This window comes from Papaver somniferum, chromosome 7 (genome assembly GCF_003573695.1).
Source record: "Papaver somniferum cultivar HN1 chromosome 7, ASM357369v1, whole genome shotgun sequence".
Taxonomy (NCBI): Eukaryota; Viridiplantae; Streptophyta; class Magnoliopsida; order Ranunculales; family Papaveraceae; genus Papaver; species Papaver somniferum.
Window position 1 is genome coordinate 112,245,650 of NC_039364.1, and position 20,275 is coordinate 112,265,924.

Sequence of the window (20,275 nt, forward strand, 5' to 3'; positions counted from 1 at the left end):
TGAACATATGAATGTCAAAGTTGTGACAGAAATGGGTAAGATGTTAGGTGAAGTCATTGCAATTGAACCTCCAAATGCAATCCCAATTGAAGGAGTGTCAGTTAAAGTTTGTGTCAAAATTGAGCTAACCACTCCCTTGAGAAGAGGTGTCTTAGCAATAACTGCAGCAGGAGTTACAAAATGGGTGAGATTCTTCTATGAGAAGCAACCAAACAAGCTATGTAAAGATTGCTTCATCATAAACCACTGTAAAGGAGCCTGTCCAGATGCAGCAATCTATGTCAAGGTTGTTCATGCAAAACCTTATCCTTTTGGGGGAGTAGGAAAACTAAATAAGAGTGTCACAATGCGTACCACTTCAAGTACAATTCCTAAACAAGTTTCTAGGAGGACTGTCAAACCTGCACCTTTCATACCACCTCAAGATGGTGCATGTGTGAAGATTCAAGGAATACCTGAAGCTGAGAATGATCTAGGAGGTCAGGTAAAAGACAAAGGTGCATTGACACAAGCAGAGCCTTAGAAATCAACCCAGATAAGGAAGGTAATGCTAGCAACAATGAAGATCAAAAAGAGAAACAAACAACAACTAGAATCACACATAAAGACAATCACTCTGGAAAACATGTGGGGGAGAATGAGGTAATTTTTATCCAAAAAAACAAAACTTGCTTCAATTCTGCATTGTTTTATTTTTGTAATTTTAAGCTAAATCTCTACCTTTGGTCAAACATGAAGGTTTTATCCTGGAATGTATGTGGTTTTGGCAATAGTGACACCAGAAAACATCTTAGGGAACTGATTAGATTAAACAAACCTGATATTATTTTCCTCATTGAAACAAAAAATCACTCCAAGAAGATGAAACAATATATATCCAACTTACACTACCCAAATAGCTCTTTAGATGATCCAATTGGTACCTCGGGGGGCTTATGCCTTCTATGGAAGGATGGAATAAATCTTGAAATATAAGGCATACAACATAATTTGATACAATGCACTGTAGAGTTTGATGCTAGAACTAAAAAATCCTTGGTATCTTTTATTTATGGTGCTCTTGACCCAAATATTAGAAATGCACAATGGAACTACATGCAGGATAGTGTAAATCAGCTCAACTTGCCTTGGATTGTTGCAGGAGACTTAAATTTTGTTCTTTCTCAAGATGAAAAAGATGGTGGGAATTTAACCAGTCAATCTGTTCTTGATGAATCTAATAACTTGGTATCTAATAATGGCTTGCACTCCATAAACTACATCGGAAACCCTTTTACTTGGACAAATAGAAGATCTGGTCATGCCTTGATACTTGAAAGACTAGATAGATTCCTTCCTTGTGATAACTGGTTGAATTTCTACCCTAATTGTGTTGTGTATCACCTAATTCCCTTAGCTAGTGATCATTGTCCCATATTGTTAACTACTTCAAGAACCTCAAATGATACCTATAAACCATTTAGACTAAACAACGGCTGGTTTAGAGATAACATTTGCAAAACTGTTATCGAAAACATTTGGAAGGTTAATAGCAAAGGATCACATGCTTTTAGAGTCACAAAATCTTTGTATAATACTAAGCATGATCTGAGTAAATGGAATTATGTTAGCTTTGGCAACATTAGTACACAGATTAAAAAGATAAAGGCTCAAATAGAGGATCTTTCTAGAATACATAGCAGGGATAATGATCACTTGTTAGAGGAACTCAAATGCAAAATCAACCAATGGTATGATATGGAAGAGGACTTCTGGAAACAAAGAAATAAGGATGAAGACCTTAGGAATGGAGAAAGAAACACTGCTTATTACCATCAAAAGGTGAATTTTAGAAGAAAAAGAACTAACACCATTCAGGATGCTAATGGGACTTGGCTTACTGATAGGGCTGATATTGTAAATAATCTAAAAGATCATTTTTATAATGTGAGCAGGTCTACTTCTCCCCCTGATGCTTCTATCTATTTTAGTAATGTCATTCCTTGTATTTCTAATGATGATAATGTTATGCTAATGGTTGTCCCTACTCATGAAGAAATTAGAAATGTGATTTTTGGCATGCATTCTTGGAATACACCAGGACCTAATGGCCTTCCCCCTGGTTTCTACCAAAAAATGTGGCCAACTGTTGGTAATGATATAGCTAGTATGCTTCAAGCTTTCTTCCACTCAAAGCATCTTTTGAAGCAGCTTAATCATAATTTTACTGTCCTAATTCCTAAAAAAATTGTCCTGTCTCTGCTACAGATTTCAGACCTATTAGCTTATGTAATGTAATCTATAAAATAATTTCAAAATTACTTGTTACCAGACTTAAACGACTCCTAAATTTATATCTCCATTCCAATCTGCTTTTGTCCCTGGTAGAATGATACAAGATAATATTGTTATGGCGGATGAGTTGATTGATACCATGAAAAATACTAAGAGTATGAAGGGTTGGATGGCCATTAAATTAGATATGAGTGGGGCCTTTGATAGAATTGAATGGAACTTTGTTATCCACGGCCTAAAAAGTTTAGGATTCTCTTCTGATTGGTGTGATCTCATTTATCAATGTATTTCAACTATGTCCACTTCTATTCTGCTAAATGGCTCTTCAGGTGAAGTCTATTTTCCACAAAGAGGTTTAAGGCAGGGAGACCCTTTATCTCCCTACCTATTTATCCTCTGTATGGAGTGCTTTTCTAGATCCTTATTTACTGCTGAAACTAATAATCTTATTCATGGTTGTACTGTAACTAAAAATAGTCCTTCTGTGAGTCGCTTGTTTTTTGCAGATGACTGCTTGCTATTCTCTAGAGCCAACATAAATGAAGCTAAACATATAGCTCACATCATTGATCAATTCAGAATATTCTCAGGTCAATCAGTTAACTTTGATAAATCTGGACTTGCTTTTAGTCCAAAGGTTCCTAATCCTACAAAAAGTGAAATTTCTAACATCTTTTAGATTAAAAGAACGGCTTTGCAGGATAAGTATCTAGGAGTTCCACTTCTCTTACAGAAGAATAAGGTTGAGTCTTTCTCTCCTCTAATGGATAGGTTTAGTGACAGGCTTGCTCCTTGGCAATCTAAATTCATAGCTCAACCAGGTAAGACCACTTTAACCCAATCTGTTCTAGGTACAATTGCTAGTCACCACATGGATGTTTTCCCCATGCCTAGAAAAATTGCAGATAAAATGGATGCAATCCAAAGGAACTTTTGGTGGAACAAAAAGAATGGTGAAAAAGGCATTTATGGTAAAAAAAATGGACCCATGTTCCCTATCCAAAGTACCTAGGAGGTGTAAATATAAGACAATCAACTATATTAAACTAAGCCCTCTTAGCTAAACTTGCTTGGAGGATGTTAGAAGATACAGATGCTCCTTGGGATGTTCTCCTGAGATATAAATATTTTAATGGTTATAATCCTCTTAATTGTGCTTTGTCCAGAGATCTTGGGTGTGGAAAGGAATCTGTGATGATCGATATAGACATAACAAAAAAAGTTTTGTTGCTGGCAACTAGGTGATGGCAGTAACATATCAATTTACAAGGATAATTGGATCTCATCAATTCTTGGTCCTCCTAAATCAAATTTTATGTCTGCAAATATCAGTAAAGTTTCTGATTTGATAGATGTTAGAACCCATACTTGGAAAACTAACACTCTGGATGCTTTGTTTGATAGAAATAATTACAGCTATTCAAGAAATCAGAATTCTTATCTCTCATAAGGATGTTATTAGGTGGAAGCCAGCCATTAATGGCCTATTTTCTGTTAAATCTGCCAATAGGCTATTTTGGATGATTCCCAGGTTAGACCTCCTAATAGTGATGAAATAGAATGGAAAGCTCTCTGTAAAACCAACCTTCTTATCAAGATTAAGCATTTTCTATGGAAATTCCTCCATAAGTGCCTATCTACTAGAGATAGATTATCCAGATTCACTAAGCATAAGCAGGTTCTTTGCCCTCTTTGTAACCATCATAATGAGTCTTCTCAGCGTCTGTTTGTTGAATGCAACATCTTTATATTTGTTCTTAACAACATTGATTTTAATTGTGTGAAGTTGCTGCAAGGTAAGGATATTCATTCCTGGATTAAACTTTGGTTTGATAAAGATGTCAATCTTAGGCCAAATAACACCAACCAGTTTAACAATATATGTTTTACAATGTGGCAAATATGGAAAACTAGGTGCAGTGTTGTGTTTGAGAATGTGCAGGTCAATGCAGATGTTATTACTATGAGCATAAAAAATCACATGTCTGATTGGTTAAGAATCCATGGTAGCTCAGCCATAAACAGAATAGTAAACATAGTTGTTTTAGCTCCAAAACACTGGAAAAGTCCAAATGCTAGTGATATCAAAGTAAATTTTGATGTAGCATTCTGCAAATTTACTAAGATCACAGGCATATGACTAATCTGTCGTAATGTTGCAGGTAAAAGCAATGGATCTAGGGACTTTCAGCAAAAGTTTTAGATCCAGAGCAGGCGGAAGCATTGACGGCATTTGAAGCAATAAAATGGGTTAAATACAAAGGAATAACACAAGATTACATTCAGAAAGGGATATCCAAAGGGTGGTGAATGCTTTGAATGGAAATCTTGGAGCAGTCAAATGGACCAATGCAGGCATAATTATAGATTCAATATTTCTTCTTAATAAGTTTAGTAATTGGAAATGTTATTTTGTTTATCGTCAGGGCAACAATGTTGCAGACATCATAGCTAAGAAGTCTTTAACTTTTTCTAGTGTACAAGAATGGCAATATGAAATTCCCTCTTGGTTAAGCTCAGTAATTACAGAGGATCAAAACTATCTGGATCTTAATGCCTAATCTTAATAAAATTTCTCTTTTCATAGTAAAAAAAAAAAAGATTACCTCATTCAAATTGAGGTTTGGATTGTTACATCATAGAAGTGGTAGACAGACATACTCTCTTGTTTCATCAATATAAATTGCAGATTGATACAAATAATTTACAATGTGAATATTTTGATCTACATGAAACAAAATAAAATGGAAAAGACTAATCTGAATAATGGTATATTGATTGATCTTCAACCATTTAGAGACTTCTTCCTCTTTAAGATAAAATACTTTGCGGAAGAAGTAGTTTATCCTAATCTTCGTAATCACGATCCATTCCAATAAACATTGATCTTCTTTGCATGAATATTGATCATTGTCACATCGGAATTCATCTTCTTCAAAGATATGCTTCAATCTCTCATCGTATTTCAATACAAGAGCCCAAGGGCCGTAAATAAACGCACTAATGGCGATTAGAATTGGAATTATTTTTATTTAAGGTTAAACCAAGATAGCATGCTACAGTTGACACGGTGTGTCATATATGGAAGGTTCCAGTTTTAGGAAACTGGACAATATATGGAAGGTGCCACTTTTAGGAAACTGGTTTATATTTGGAAGGTGAAAGTATTAGGAAACTTTGTTATCGAGGAGTTTGTTTGACTTAGGAATTTGTTTTAAGTTTCTAGCAGAATTCTATGTTTAGAGTTTTAGTTATATTAGGAAAGTGTTTTCTTAGTCGTCAAGTCTGTTAAACAATATATATAGGCCGTTGAGCCATGAGTTTGAATTACATCGAATAGAGAAGTATTGTTTGAGTATCTTGTCTTGTTTTCTTTATTAAGTCTTTGATATCAGATTTTCTACATCTGATGTGTTCTTTCTTAAGTCTTTGATATCAGATTTCTACATCTGGTATCAGAGCACTGGTATCATATTCTAGGGTTGTGGTTATGAGTTTTTGAGTTGAAGAAGATGACAAGTTTAAGTTCAATTAAGGTACCAGTGTTTAAAGGTAAAAACTTTGAACACTGGAGGTTACAGATGGAGGATATTTTCATATACCAAGAGGTGTGCGATATTGTGAAAGATGGTTATGTAGAACCAGCAAAAGGAACTGTTTTAACAGCACAACAACAAAATGCTTTAACAGTAAACATGAAGAGTAATTATAAAACAACTTATATTCTTCATCAGGGTATTCATGAATCTCTCATGGATAAAGTTATTTATATTAAAGAAGCTAAGAGAGCATGGTATGGTTTGATAAACTATTACAAAGGATTTGACAAGGTCAAGAAGGTGAGATTACAAACCTTGAAGAGGAAATATGAACAGTTACAGATGGAAACTACTGAAACAATATCAGAGTTTTTCTCAAAGACATTGAATATTGTCAATGAGATGAAGGTTAATAATTATACAATAGAAGACTCTGCAATTGTAGAGAAGATTTTAAGAAGCTTACCTGAGAAGTTTGAATCAAAAGTAACCGCTAGTGAAGAATGTAACACTGCTGCAACTATGACTCTTAATGAGTTATTGAGTTCTTTACAGGCTTATGAACAAAGACTATCTGAAAAAACAGTTGCTGCAAAACAAGTTGAAGAAGCTCTTCAAAGTCAAATAAACTAGAGTAACAATCAGAAAGAACTAATGCTGGAGGGTTTCAAGGAAGATACACCACAAGAGGAAGAAATTATACTGGTGGTTATCAAGGAAGGCCAGTTGATGGAGCAAAACTTCAATGTTAAAATTGTGGAGATTTTGGACACTTTGAAAAAGAGTGTACAAAACCTAGAAAGACCACAAATAACAATCACAAAGAAAACTTTAAGGCTAATATAGTAGAGATTCAAGAAGAATAAGAAGAAAAGAAAGTTGAAAATATGTTGTTGGATTGTCATACACCTGAAGAACAGCCTCAATATAAGTGGTATTTAGATACAAGTAATCATATGTATGGAAGAAAAGATTTGTTTGATAATCTTGATGAATCAGTACGTTCAACTGTTCTTGATCTTCTTCAGCGGGAGGGATTTGGTTATACCCTTTGTACCCATCTAAAGACGATACTCTATCATTTCCCGCTGCGGATTCCACCATTTGAGGAATATCTGGTAACAGAAAACTATCTTTGGGGAAAGCTTTCTTTAAATCAGTGAAATCTATGCAAATCCTGATTCCTTTGTTTTTGTTTGGGACAATGACCATATTTGCTATCCATTCTGGGTATTTAGCTTCTCTTATGATTCCCGCATCAAGCATTTTCTGTAGTTCTTCCTCTATTTGGGAATGGTAAGTTGTTGCAATTTTTCTTATTCTCTGTTTAAATGGTCTCACATTTTTGTTAATCTCCAACTTGTGGCATGCAATTGATGTATCTATTCCCGGTATCTCGTCCATGCTTCCTGCGAAAACATCTTTATATTCTCGCAACAGGTTAACAGTTCTTTCTTCTTCTTCCACATCCATTTTGGTTCCAATTCTCAATATTAGAGGTTATTTTATAGTCCCAACGTTTATTTCTTTTGTTGGTTCTGCGGCAGTGTAACTGGGTTTAGGTTCTCCCATCGGTGTTGGTTCTTTTATTGTTTTCACAGGTCCTTCTCCTTCCTCCGAAATTTCGCTGGGTATTCCTTTGCCTTTTTTTGCCCTTCTCATATATACTTTAAATTCTTCTTCTTTCTTTGCTTCCTTTGCCAACTTTCTACGAAATTGTTTCTTTTTTCCTTTCCTTCATAATGCTTTACTTCGATTTGATGACATAATTTCGCATTATCAACATCTCCTCTGATTTCTCCTATTCCATTTGGTGTGGGGAATTTAATACATTGATGTAATGTTGATACTACAGCTTTTATCGCATGTATCCATGGTCTTCCTAACAACATATTATACGGTGATTCCATATCCACCAAGCATAGTGTTACGTATGTCTCGATCTCTCCAAGTGGAATTCGTACCACTATTTCTCCTTTAGGTTTTGTTGTGGATTTTCCAAAGCCGTGAACAAAATATGTTGAACTGGACATTTCTTCATCTATAAATCCCATTCCCCGGAATGCATGATAAAATATTATATCCACCGAACTTCCTGTATCGATTAAAGTTTCGTTCAATATCCATTTTCCCTTGGATTTTGTTGTCGTCTCCTTCTCTTTTCGCGTAATAGGCACTGTAACAACCAATGGAGATGTGTGGTTCAAATTTTCTTTTGGTATTTCTGCCGCCATGAATGTAATTTTCTGCTTTTCCCAATCTTTCAAGGGTGATGTCTTTTCTACCGTCATAACCTTCCTTCCTTCAAAATTTCGTTTATGTATTCTTCCATTGATGTTTTCATGGAATTCATTAACCATCGTTTTTGTTATCATATTACACTCCAATCTTTTGTCATCTTCATTAATTCTAATCATTTTTCTTTTAACTGGTTCACTGATTTACTTAATCACTTTCTTGATTTGAACAATCTCAACATTAATCTTCAACTTTCGATCTTCAATCTCCCTGTTTCTAGCGCCATTATATAGTTGCAGGAAATCCTACACTACACCCCTCATATGATTTCATTATTACTCAACTCATTTTTATATTTACACTCTTAATTTTATTGATCAATCTTTGAATATTCTTACAAGAGAAGATAAAGGAATCAAGAATGACCTCTGCTCTAGACTTTCGCTCTCCTATTTACTTGTTTCTTACTCAAAAAAGATCTCTCTCTTCTTTACAACTTGAATGACTATTTATAGGGAAATACATAGTGGATGACAGCTAATCTGTCCTTTATTTTCGGGTATGGTCTGCGACATTCTCGCAACCTTACAAATGTTAATTTCGCAAGCTCTCTACTTTTCGCAGGACTATCACATCTTTGTCGTGATCCTAGCTGACGTCGTTTATCGTATCATTTCTGAAATTGTTCTGCGACACTATTGTGTTGTGTTGTTGATAGTTTCTCTAAGATATTATTGTTGCAAGATTCTGATCCTACAATCCAATGAATGAATTTTGATGCATCTAGATCTGCATTGTTTAGAACATCTTTCAAGTCATCAGTATCTTTGTGGTATACTAGTTGTTTCTCTCCAGATGTAATGGTAACCTCTCTATGCTAGGAAGACGATAATGAATTTCGAAACCAAGTGTTCTCTACATACATTCACAGCCTGATAGATATCGACCCTCGATATATGTACTTACTTCGTCATTATTTGTTTTCTATATTGGATCAATGACATCATAGTTGCTTGATGGAATTACTGCAATAATAACAATTATCATGTCTTTTCCTTTGTGGATGTACTTGAACAAATATTTAATAGTCATACCCTTGAGTTGCATATGTCCACATTGATATGTGCATCATACCTGGTTATCAAGTCCAGGTTACATGGCACAACCCAGTTATTATCTAATATGGTTTCATCCTTTTCAACTCCGCAATCGATTTGACGTCTCTAAGAAATTATGAATCCAGTCTCATCCACTGTTGTTTTGTTGCTATATTGTTTTAGGAATTTCTTCGTACACTTTTTTCCGCACATAGATGGAGAGTGAGGTTTGGAATTTCCGCATAGACCATGGAGCATATATTGGCAGATTGTATCGTATGCAACTTTGTCTTTCTCTGGGACTGGGATCTCTACCGATGTTATTGAATCAATATGCAATGTGGATCTTGGCTTGTCTTTAGGTTCAAGTCAGAGAAATATGTGAGCATGTGGCAAACCTCGTTTTTGAAATTAAACAGTGTAAAGTGCTGCAATTTAAAAAAAGAATTAATATGTTGCAAATATTTGTAGCTAATATCATGTATTTGTTTTTTTGGGTTACCAAACGCTTAGGTTTGAAATATACCTCCTTGCACTTGTCTGAAATGCCTGATTCCCACCAGAACATACATTAACTGTTTGAGTTTGATGTGAAATACGCGACTGATTATGTCTGGTCTTTCACTTGGTTTTTGTCCAGGGAAAATTTTGAGAGCTTCTGCAATTTCAGAGCAATTTGGATTACATGCGAATGTAATAAATAAGTCCGGGGACCTAACTATCTGCACATGGCTATTGCATCCTAGTAATGTTGAACCATGTGTCTTGGTCCACCGATGAAAGATGATGGAAAGATTACTCGACCTGCGGTACCGGGGTTGGTGTCTCCATCTCCCACTGCTTCTTTTATGCCTTTGTATAAGTCACAACGTATTTCTTTCTGATGGACCAACTTTTTCGTAGGCAATCTGTATGTACAAACTCAACACAACTCTGAGAATCAAAACTCAATCAAGGAAAGTGTCTAGAGTTATATCTCAAACTCTCTTATGATTAGAACGTTTACAGAATTGAATCCGTGAACCTAATCTCAAAGAGAGTTTTGGGACGGTACCAAAGACAAATATCCAATGATCAATCAAGTCTTATCCAACAAACAAGGTCGGACCTATCTACTGTGATTGATCAACGCAAAACCTGTGATATTTCAATTATAAAGATAAATAATATAATGCGGAAGACGCCAAAAAATTTGTTAACGAGGAAACCGCAAATGCAGAAAAACCTAGGGACCTTGTCCATATTGAACACCAAACTGTATTAAGCCCGAACCAATTAGCCTACAACCAATTAACTTCGGTCTGGAATGTAGTTGAGCCCGAACTCAGTCTCCCACTGATTCAGGTACAAATGCGCTCCTTACGTCTCTTGAATCTCAGCAGGACTCTGCACAATTGATTCCCTTAGATGATCTCACACCAACTAAGAGTTGCTTCAACTCAATTGAAGACCTTAAACCAAATCTTCCACCTACATATTAAGCCTATATAACTGATTTTCTGATTTACGATCGAAACAGATGATCAGATCAAACGTAAGATCCAGATGATGGAAACCGATGGCAACTTGACAAAAGTCTGGCTATCCTCAAAATCCGTACTTATGCAACCCGAAGTGCAACATAGATTATTATTCACCTCACAATTATAAAACTTGTGGAATCACAAAATTTGAGACGAAGAAAACTTTGTGATTTCTATCTATCTTGTTCGAGTGATAAATCAACAATCGGACAAGATCAGGATACTCAAGTTATCAAGATAAAAGATAACTAGTCATGGATTCACGAATCCCAATGGAGTCTTTTATAGTCGCTAAACCCTAAAAGGGTTTCTGGATAGGATGACTCTAGATACAACTAGGACACACCAAAAAGTAGTGTCAGGATTCAAAGATCCCAGTTGCCAAGTGTTCCCCTTATATAGACTTCAAAGCCTAGGTTGCTTTAAGTTTAAGCTAAGATAGCTTTGGAACCAAGCAAACAATGTTCACTGTTAGATGAAAGCTTTGAATCTTATAAACAAGATATACACTTTGGTTAGGTAAACCATAAACGAAATGTGTATAAAGACTATGTCTAACATGGTTAGACGAAACTAGTCGGTTTGAACTTAAAAGCTTAACAATCATTTCCATGAACACAAAGATGTTGATCTTGAGTCACAATCATGTGAGTCAAATGAGTCTAGTGTTAATTAGAGAATTAATCAAATGCAAATTATCTCAGAGAAATAATTTAATCGCAATTGAATCATAATTGACATAGTTGGTAAATGCACAAAGTACAAATACTTGAATGGTTCGTGAATCGGCTGAGTCAAGGTACGCGGACTGATTTGCAAACTTACAAGCAAAACCGAGAGTTGACAGAACTTTTTCAGTTCACGTACAGGTTTGCAAACTTAGGTGCACTAAGTCCGGAGTTGACAGAACTTTTTTAATTCACGTACCGGTTTGCAAACTTAAGACCTTTACCGGTTCCAGAGTTCACAAAACCTTACCACAGTTCCACAATGGTTTGTATACAAAAATACATACCTATCCGGATCACGAAACAAACATATTTTCTCATGGGTACATTATTTATATGTCCCTACTTTTGACACTCAATAAATATATCCTTATACAACATAACCTTATCCATTTAAAATTAGATTACTTTAATATCCTCACCCATATAATATTTTTCTTTATTTCAAAATGGAACAAATTTCTTCCTCTCCCACTTGACCAACACCATTAGCACCACCACCACCAACATTCAACTACCATTCCACCACCACCGTTCAACAACCACCGCCTATCAACCGCCACCACCACTAATATTCCACCACCACTCCTTCACCACCACCATTACACCACCACTAGTCCGTCGCCGCCACCACTACTAGTCCGCCGCCGCCACCACCACCGCCGTCGTCGTCGCCACCACTGGTTCAGATATTTTTGTATCAATAACAGTAGTTGATCCAAATAAAAATAAACCCAACAGTAGAAGTTGATCTAATTTAGGGGATCAACAACCGTAGTTGATCCAAAAAAAAAGGATCAATAGTAGAAGTTGATCCAATTTAATGGATCAACTACCATTATTGATCCCCTAAATTGGATCAACAATGAAAGTTGATCCATGTAAATGGAGTGAACTTGGCGTGAGTCGAACACGCATCATCTGACATGGAGTCAGTCATGCTACCATTGCACCACAAGTTCAATATTGGAAGAAAATTACATGATTTAAACTTTAAAATACAAGCATGATTATACTTATCCAAGGAAATATTGTCAATAATAGGAGTTCAAAGGATCAATAACAGTAGTTAATCCCACAAAAAATTGGGTCAACAACAGGAGTTGATACCATAAATGGATCAACAACCGTAGTTGATCCCATAAAAAATTGGGTCAACAATAAGAGTTGATCACATAAATGGTATCAATAACAGTAGTTGATCCCATAAAAACATATAAACAACAACAATTGATCATCACCTGTAGCTTCATAAACAACAACAGCTTCAAGACCAAGCTCTCCATCTGAAGTTAAACACAAAACAACAGTAACAACTCCATTTCTACTTCTATAATGCACATTTCAATTTCTTTTTCTACACTTCATTTCCTTGTAATACATTCTACAAACACCATTAACTCGAGTCATTCATTATCAACACCATTCAAAGCAACATTTATCACTGCCCTAACATCCACCATCACTGCCGCAAAACACAAACAACCACCACTACAACTATACCTTCCACCACCATCAAAAACATCCAACGCAAATACAATTATAATAGTGTCATTACCAACAACCTAAAAAATGGCGTCAACAACAGTAGTTGATCCAATAAAAAATTTGGTCAACAATAAGAGTTGATCCCATAAAAGGGATCAACAACAGTAGTTGATCCCATAAAAACTGAAGTAAGTAGGTTACTAAAAGGAAAATTTCTATATCTGGAACACCATCAACAAATGCAACCAAAATCACAACCAATCTCCACCACAATCACACTCAAACTCCATCATCAACATCACCACAAAACAGAGAAGATAAGCAATTGAGCACATACAGAGAAAGTGGAGTTGCAAAACCTAAACCTAAAAATAAAGCCGAACCTTACCAGTCTCATAATCAACAAAATCTGGAGCTCAAATCACTGAGTTCAAATCTCTAACTCAAAATCCACTCGCAATTGGATCCAGACTCGAAATTACCAAAAATTGAAAACCAAAAACTCAAATCGATTTTTGAATCTGTATGCAATCAGTTGAAATCAAAAGCAAAACGTGACAGATCTGTTGATACTAGTGGTGGACGTAACGTATGTGGTGGTGCTAGTTGTGGTGGCGTTGATAGAGATTTGGTGGTGGTGAGGGACGATGGAGAAGATGGTGGTGGGGCGATGCGAGTGACGAAAAACGAAGAGATTTGTTCTCTGTTATGAGAAGTGAAGAAGAACGAAGAGGGGGCTAAATAAGGAATTATAATAATTAGGTTTTTTAGAAAAAAAATCGATTTTACCATCAGGGATATTTGTAAAGAGGCTTAGGGATATTTATGAAGGCCCATCAGAAGGAGGGACAATAATTTAATTTCCACTTTTCCCATGATGTGTATACGAATATGTGTATCACACGAATCTGAAAGTCGATATATAGCTTCTCAGTTTGTACATGTAATACGGCTTCAGACATATAACAGTTTTCTCAGTCTGTAAGACTAATAACACTTTCTTGTATTCTGAGTATAGTAGTTATATATTTCTCCAAATCAATTCGAAACATTCCTGAATAACATCAATGACAGTACATATCACCGTTCAGGCTATTTTCGAATGATAAACTTGAATCAATAATTGGTTCCGAACAATAAAATGTTCTCCAACGAATTTAATAAAGTATGAACGAATGTTCATTAAGCTTAGTCATTATATTCCGAGAAATTCGTAAACTAAATAATTAGTTCTCGACTCAAAATTATTGTCTATGCAAGCTAGTCTAATTAGTTATGTGACAATCGTCTTAAGGATAGAAAGGTGAATATAACTTGAGAAATAGGTGGTTCGGTCTTCACTTACCTTTTGTTGATGAAGTTCTCCAAAAGCTTTGTTTGATCTTCGCCTTCAGACGGTAGAATGCAAATGATGACTGGTTCATTTCTCAACTACCTCTATCCTAGACCGAGACTTAACTAATTATAAACTAGAAATCAAGATATAGTTTTGACAACTAAATTTGACAACAAGCTTGATATAGCAACACTTGTGAGTTAGACCGAGCAATGCTCTAACACATAGTTACGGTTTTTATCTTCTTTCAACACCTATTTCATTGTCACACACAATATTAGTTTCCTTATCATATGGAATATCAATATGAAAACCATCTTCACCATAAGGAAACAACAGTGGATATTGCAATGCCATGTAACTTGGATTCAACCCGGATATATCTTTCAGTAAACCACTTTTCTTCTGAATAATTTTATCTCTTTTTCCATTGACTCTGGGTTATCAACTACAATTCCAGGAAATTTAGATTAAGTTGTCAAATTGTATTGCTTTGCATCCCTTTTTCGGGTACCAATAATACGTAGTCAACCTTACTTAGCTCATTTTGCTTATACTTGTCCCTCCACATCCTGAATTTTTGGCAAAGCCAATTGTGGTTTTCCAAGATTCTAAGTAAGCCAGCAACAACGGTTTCATCTGATGAGCCGGTGGTTTTCTCTCTGTATTCATCTATGGCTGTCATTGAAGATTCAGCTGCTGGATTTTCAACTTGTTCTCCTCCTTTTTTTTCATGGTAAAAGCATTCATCCTATTTTTCACCTCATTTTCAGTGTATATAATGTACAACTATCAAAATGTAGGTAGTCTACCATAAACCGGCAACAAAGATCCCACGAAGTGATGATTAAGGTCGTACATTGTAAATAGACATGGCGCCAAACCATCGTTCTGACCTTTTTTCAATTTGGCACCTTGTCAGGTAAACACAAACATTGAATTATATGCCTTGATGTTTATTCTGAAATTTGCTGCTTACGGACCACCACCCGTATATTGCAATAGATGTTTTAGAAATTCTGGTGCCTCTTTAAGCAGAGGCAATTTGACAGCTCCTCTCCCACAACAAATGGCAAATTTTGGTGGTTTTTTCTTTTAGCTTTTGTTGACCCTCTCCTCATCCCACATCATTGCTTGATAATGAGGGCATACTGCAGTTGGTCATCCAATATCATGCTTTGTCAACTCCATCACTGATGAACATAGATAATTTTCTAGAATGATAAGAATCTATTAGACGTTAATTCAACATATGTGTTAGATTCAATAGAAAACACTACATGTATATGGGAATTTTTTTTCTGTTCATAATCTTCAGGATTGTCTTCACTATTGTTACTTTCTTTTTCACCTAATGATGAAAACACTATCAATTCAAATTAATATGAGATATTATACAGAAAACAATATGTTGAGTGCACCAATCATTATTCTATACATGTTACCATTCATGTAACCGGCAACGAATGTTTTTACTCGCTTATTTGCACCTTGAGATATGTCTCCTGGTGACACTGGAAAGAATTTGGATTCCTTAGCATTAAATACTCCAAAACAAACATAACATAGTTATTGGGTAAAACTATGCAATATTATTTCTTAATGTATGATCCAGGTTAGGTAATTAATATTAATTTATGTTTTGTAATTTTTTTTAATTTTGTGATCGTCTAAGTAATTCTTTTCCTGCGTGTTCGACATCGTTGGATCATATGTGCTTTATGTATGGTTTTCCTTCATGCAACATGCATTGTTATTTTCCTGGCAGTATCTGGTTCAGGTTAAGAAAAACAATATTCGGAATCAAGAATACTATCAGTACAATAATCATTCAATAAGCCCAATACATACTATCAGTTGATGTATTTGCTTCATTGATAATACATTTTCTTAATTTCTGATAAAATGTTTTTTGTCGTAAAATAGCAAGCCTATCCTTCCTGGCATCCCTTTTCACACCTATTGTAATACAATGAACACATTAATGATGGATGAATACAATTTATCTGTTAGGGTAAAAAAAAATCCAAACCACGGTCGCAACATTTGCTTTATTGATGGCAACATCAATTGCAACTTGGTATGTGTTCTTTTATGAGTTTAAGAATTGATGCATAACCCTCATTCACTTCAGATTTTCTCTTGTCAATTTCAGCACCATGACGTAGTCTTTCAGAACGCAACTTATGGAGCAAAAGAGAAAGGCGTAGCATCCTAACAAGCATGGTGACTTCCTTATTCAAGTATGGTATTTCATGGTGAAGAACCGTATGGTTGTTGGAGAAGAAAAGTACGACGAGAGGAAAGTATGTGAATAAGGATATCAATATAGCATTAGGTATGATACTTATTGTCTACTTAACTGGCGTTAGTAACGTCAAGTTAAGTATTTGGTGTAATCCAAAGTGAAATTAATGAATTAGTTGTAGATCTATCGTACATGTTGCACACCTTCTTTTTTGCTAACAGGGTTACAAACAGCCGATTAAATACCTGGTGTAAATAGAGGTGATTGTATTTTTTAGTGTTTTGACTAATAGAATCATGTCAAGTGTCCTCCCAAGGTTTATTAATGCCAAAATCTCTTTTCTTAGGGCGGGCTCACCGTGTGAGTGGGGGATCTCATATGACTTAGGATTTTAGAAGGTTCGATAAGTTCCTCGTGACGAAACTAGCATGGCGGTTCATTAAGGAAAAACACTTCGTCTGGGTAAGGTTATCAACTAATCCGCCATCGACCATCAACCAGAACATGGAAAAGCATATTCGAGTCAGGGTGCTTGTTGGAGTGTGGATGATGGTGAATGCATTAATCCGTTCTCTGGATGCCAAATCTACCTCGGTTTAGGTTAGGGATCTTACGAGTGAGGAAAGGGTGAATGCAATACTTTTTGTTTATCCAGATATTTAATATGTGAGTTCATAATGCAAAAAAGTAATTGGTATAATAGTTTTCAGTTTGTGGCGAAGAATACTGGTAGTTATGATTTTTGAAATATAATAATCTCTGGAGACGAACTTAAAGAGGTGTGGAGTAGGGACGGTAAGGATCTTTCTAATGGCGTGTTTGGTTGAGAGGAAGGGAATGCGATACCTGGAAATATGATTCCAAGACTATAGTTCCCTTGGAATATGATTCCTTTAATCTTGTTTGGTTTAGTCAGGTTAAAAAGTAAGGGAATAGCTACCAAAATAAAAAAAATACTGAAAGAAAATCGATTATTAACCGACGGTAATTCCAAATCCACCTTCTAGGTGGGTTTTCTATTCCCACATATTTGGGAAACCAAAAAGTAAAGCAATATAATTCCTGCAGTTATTACACATCCCAAACAAGGATATGGAATCATATTTCCGGGAATACGACTACATACCTATGAAACAAACACGCTATAATGGTTACAGGACAGTTATGAAGATTTCAAACAGACAACCCGGAAAGTCGGGTACATCACAACAAAGTTCCATAACCAAGAAAGATTTCCTACCATTCTCGTGACAGCACTAGTTTAAGTGGTCTCAAATGGGGTACATAACAACAAAGTTACATAACCAAGAGAGACTTCCTACCATTCCCGTGACAGCACTAGTTTTTTTTTTATAGAAAAAACTTAGGCCTAGACAGGCACTAAGAGCAGTACAAAGGAGTTGTATTGGCGTTGGCAGTGGATGTACCACTCATCCTGCCAGCATTGTTCTTACAAGAAAGATCTAAGTTAAAAGCATCCATATTTCGACTACAATGGATGATGCTAAGGTTTAGTAAAACAAAAGATATGAGATTTATGACCATATTTCTAATATTGTCTTCTTGGGTGTTTTTTCTTTTATAGAAATTAAGATGAAATCTTCCTTGAGCAGCTTCATGGTAGAGCAACTTAAATCGAACTAGAATGTCCATTGATTCAGCAGATATTGCAATGTTTGTATGCTGCATTTCTTTGGCCCACTGGAAAGCTAGGTCTGCCCCTCCTGTGACTCCCCCTTCTCCATAGTGTCCTGGATGTCCTCTAGCGTCAATGATGTTTCCTGCAAAATCTATCATAGTTAGTGCAGTGTAATATAGATAATTCTAAGGATCTTGTAGAGTGCATATATTGATATGCTTCCCAAATCCTACTTCTGTATTCCAAGTGTAAGGAGTATTGACTTGTTGTAAGTCAGTGTTAGCTTCCTCAGGTAAAAGAGGGAAGTCGTTCATGATGTGATCTGGCATTGCATGTATTCTATTGTGGTTACACAAATGCTGCTTAATCTTGAGATTGATAACTCCCACATTAGGCTGAATGTGTTTGAAAGTGAAATCACATCTAGCTTTCCATAGATACCAACAAGTCATGGCATAAATGCTGCAGGCAGAGCTAGTGTATCCAACATGGAACCAGGAATTTAACCATTCAATAAAGATGGTATTGTTATCAAAGAGAGTATGAGAGGTGCCAAGTATTTCCTGCCACACTGAAGTAGCAGTAGGACAATTTAGGAACAAGTGAGACATGGTTTCTTCTTGCCCACTATTGCAAATAGTGCATAAAGGATTGATGTAACGAAGAATGCTAGCTGTTTTGGCATTAGTGGGAAGAATTCCATGTGAACATTTCCAGATAAAGATTTTGATGACTGGAGCCACATCCATGTTCCAAATGGCTTCCCAATTGCCAGTTAGAGTATCATTTCTGTAAAGATGGTCAATCTTTGCCTTGTACAGCTCCTTGACTGAGAACACTCCTGTGTCATTGAGGTTTCATATGATTCTATCTTCTTCATTTGGGTGGGTTTGCAATGTAACAATCACAGCAGCCTCCTCTATGCTGAAGTAGGTAGATACTTGATCTTCATCCCAATTACTATCTGGAAGAATCAGGGATTCTAGCTTTTCAATGTACTGTGGGCAGTTTTGGGGTTTTTGAATTCTTGAGTTGGTATTTGGAATCCATAAATCTTCCCAGATCTTGATCTTTCTACCATTACCAATCGTCCAAGAGCAGTGTTGTTGAATGTTGCTTATGCCTTCCAGAATCCCTTTCCATATCCATGAATCTCCATCCTTTGACTTTGTGTCCATGCTAAGAATATTTCTGCCTAAGAGATATTTGGCATCCATGAGCTTGTACCATAGAGAATCCTTATCCTGCTCAAGTCTCCATCCAATTTTTGTTATCATTGAGCTGTTGAAAAGTTCCATATTCATGAATCCTAGACCTCCCATTTCTTTTGGCTTGCATACTGCTGTCCAGGATTTAGGATAATAGCCAGAAGGATTTTCTATATTCTTTCCTCAGAAGAAATCTCTTTGTAGATTGTTGGTATCTTTGCAGGTTTTCTTAGGTACCTTAAAAGAGTTCATCTGGTAAATACAAGCTGAGGATGTCACAGATTTGATGATTACCTCTCTGCCAGCGGGATTTAAAGGTGTATGTTTCCATCCAGTAAGTCTCAGCTTCAATTTTTCTACTCCAGGCTTGAGAGAATTGATTTTGCTTCTATGTGTGAATAGAGGTGATCCTAGGCATTTATCATCTAACTGAAGCACCTGAACACCCATAGAATTACTGATTTGAGGAATGAGGTCTGGATTAGTATTTTTGCTGAAGAATACTCCAGATTTATGAAAGTTGATTAGTTGCCCAGATGTGCTGCCAAATATCTGCAGGAGCTGCATTATATTTTGAGCTTCAGTAGTGTTTGATTTGCAGGATATCATGCAATCATCAACAAATAGAAGGTGGTTGATAGGTGGTGCAGCTTTGCAGATCTTTATTCCATTGATGATACCCATCTCCTCAGCATGCAGAAGAGTCCTTGAAAGAGATTCCATGAAGAATAAGAAAATATAGGGTGATAAGGGATCGCCTTGCCTTAGACCTCTAAAGGGTTCGAAGAATTTGTCAGGTGAGCCATTGATGAGAACAACAGAGGTGGAGGTTGAGAGGCATTGATAAATCTTGTTGCACCACTTTTCATCAAAACCAATTTTCTTCATAATAGTCATTAAGAAATCCCAGTCCACTCTATTAAAAGCTTTTGCCATATCAATTTTTATTCCCATAGT

General features: G+C 36.0%; 2 protein-coding genes across 2 annotated transcripts; both read left to right on the forward strand.

Moving 5' to 3' along the window:
• The first annotated feature begins 2,389 nt into the window (after positions 1–2,389).
• LOC113295084 lies at positions 2,390–4,511 on the forward strand. Its single transcript, XM_026543439.1, has 5 exons — positions 2,390–2,911; positions 2,975–3,245; positions 3,516–3,628; positions 3,785–4,363; positions 4,437–4,511. The coding sequence occupies exons 1-5, from the start codon at positions 2,390–2,392 to the stop codon at positions 4,509–4,511; spliced, it is 1,560 nt and encodes a 519-aa protein (XP_026399224.1).
• A 1,275-nt stretch (positions 4,512–5,786) lies between these two features.
• Positions 5,787–6,446, forward strand: LOC113295085. Its single transcript, XM_026543441.1, has one exon. The coding sequence runs from the start codon at positions 5,787–5,789 to the stop codon at positions 6,444–6,446; it is 660 nt and encodes a 219-aa protein (XP_026399226.1).
• The last annotated feature ends 13,829 nt before the right edge of the window (positions 6,447–20,275 follow it).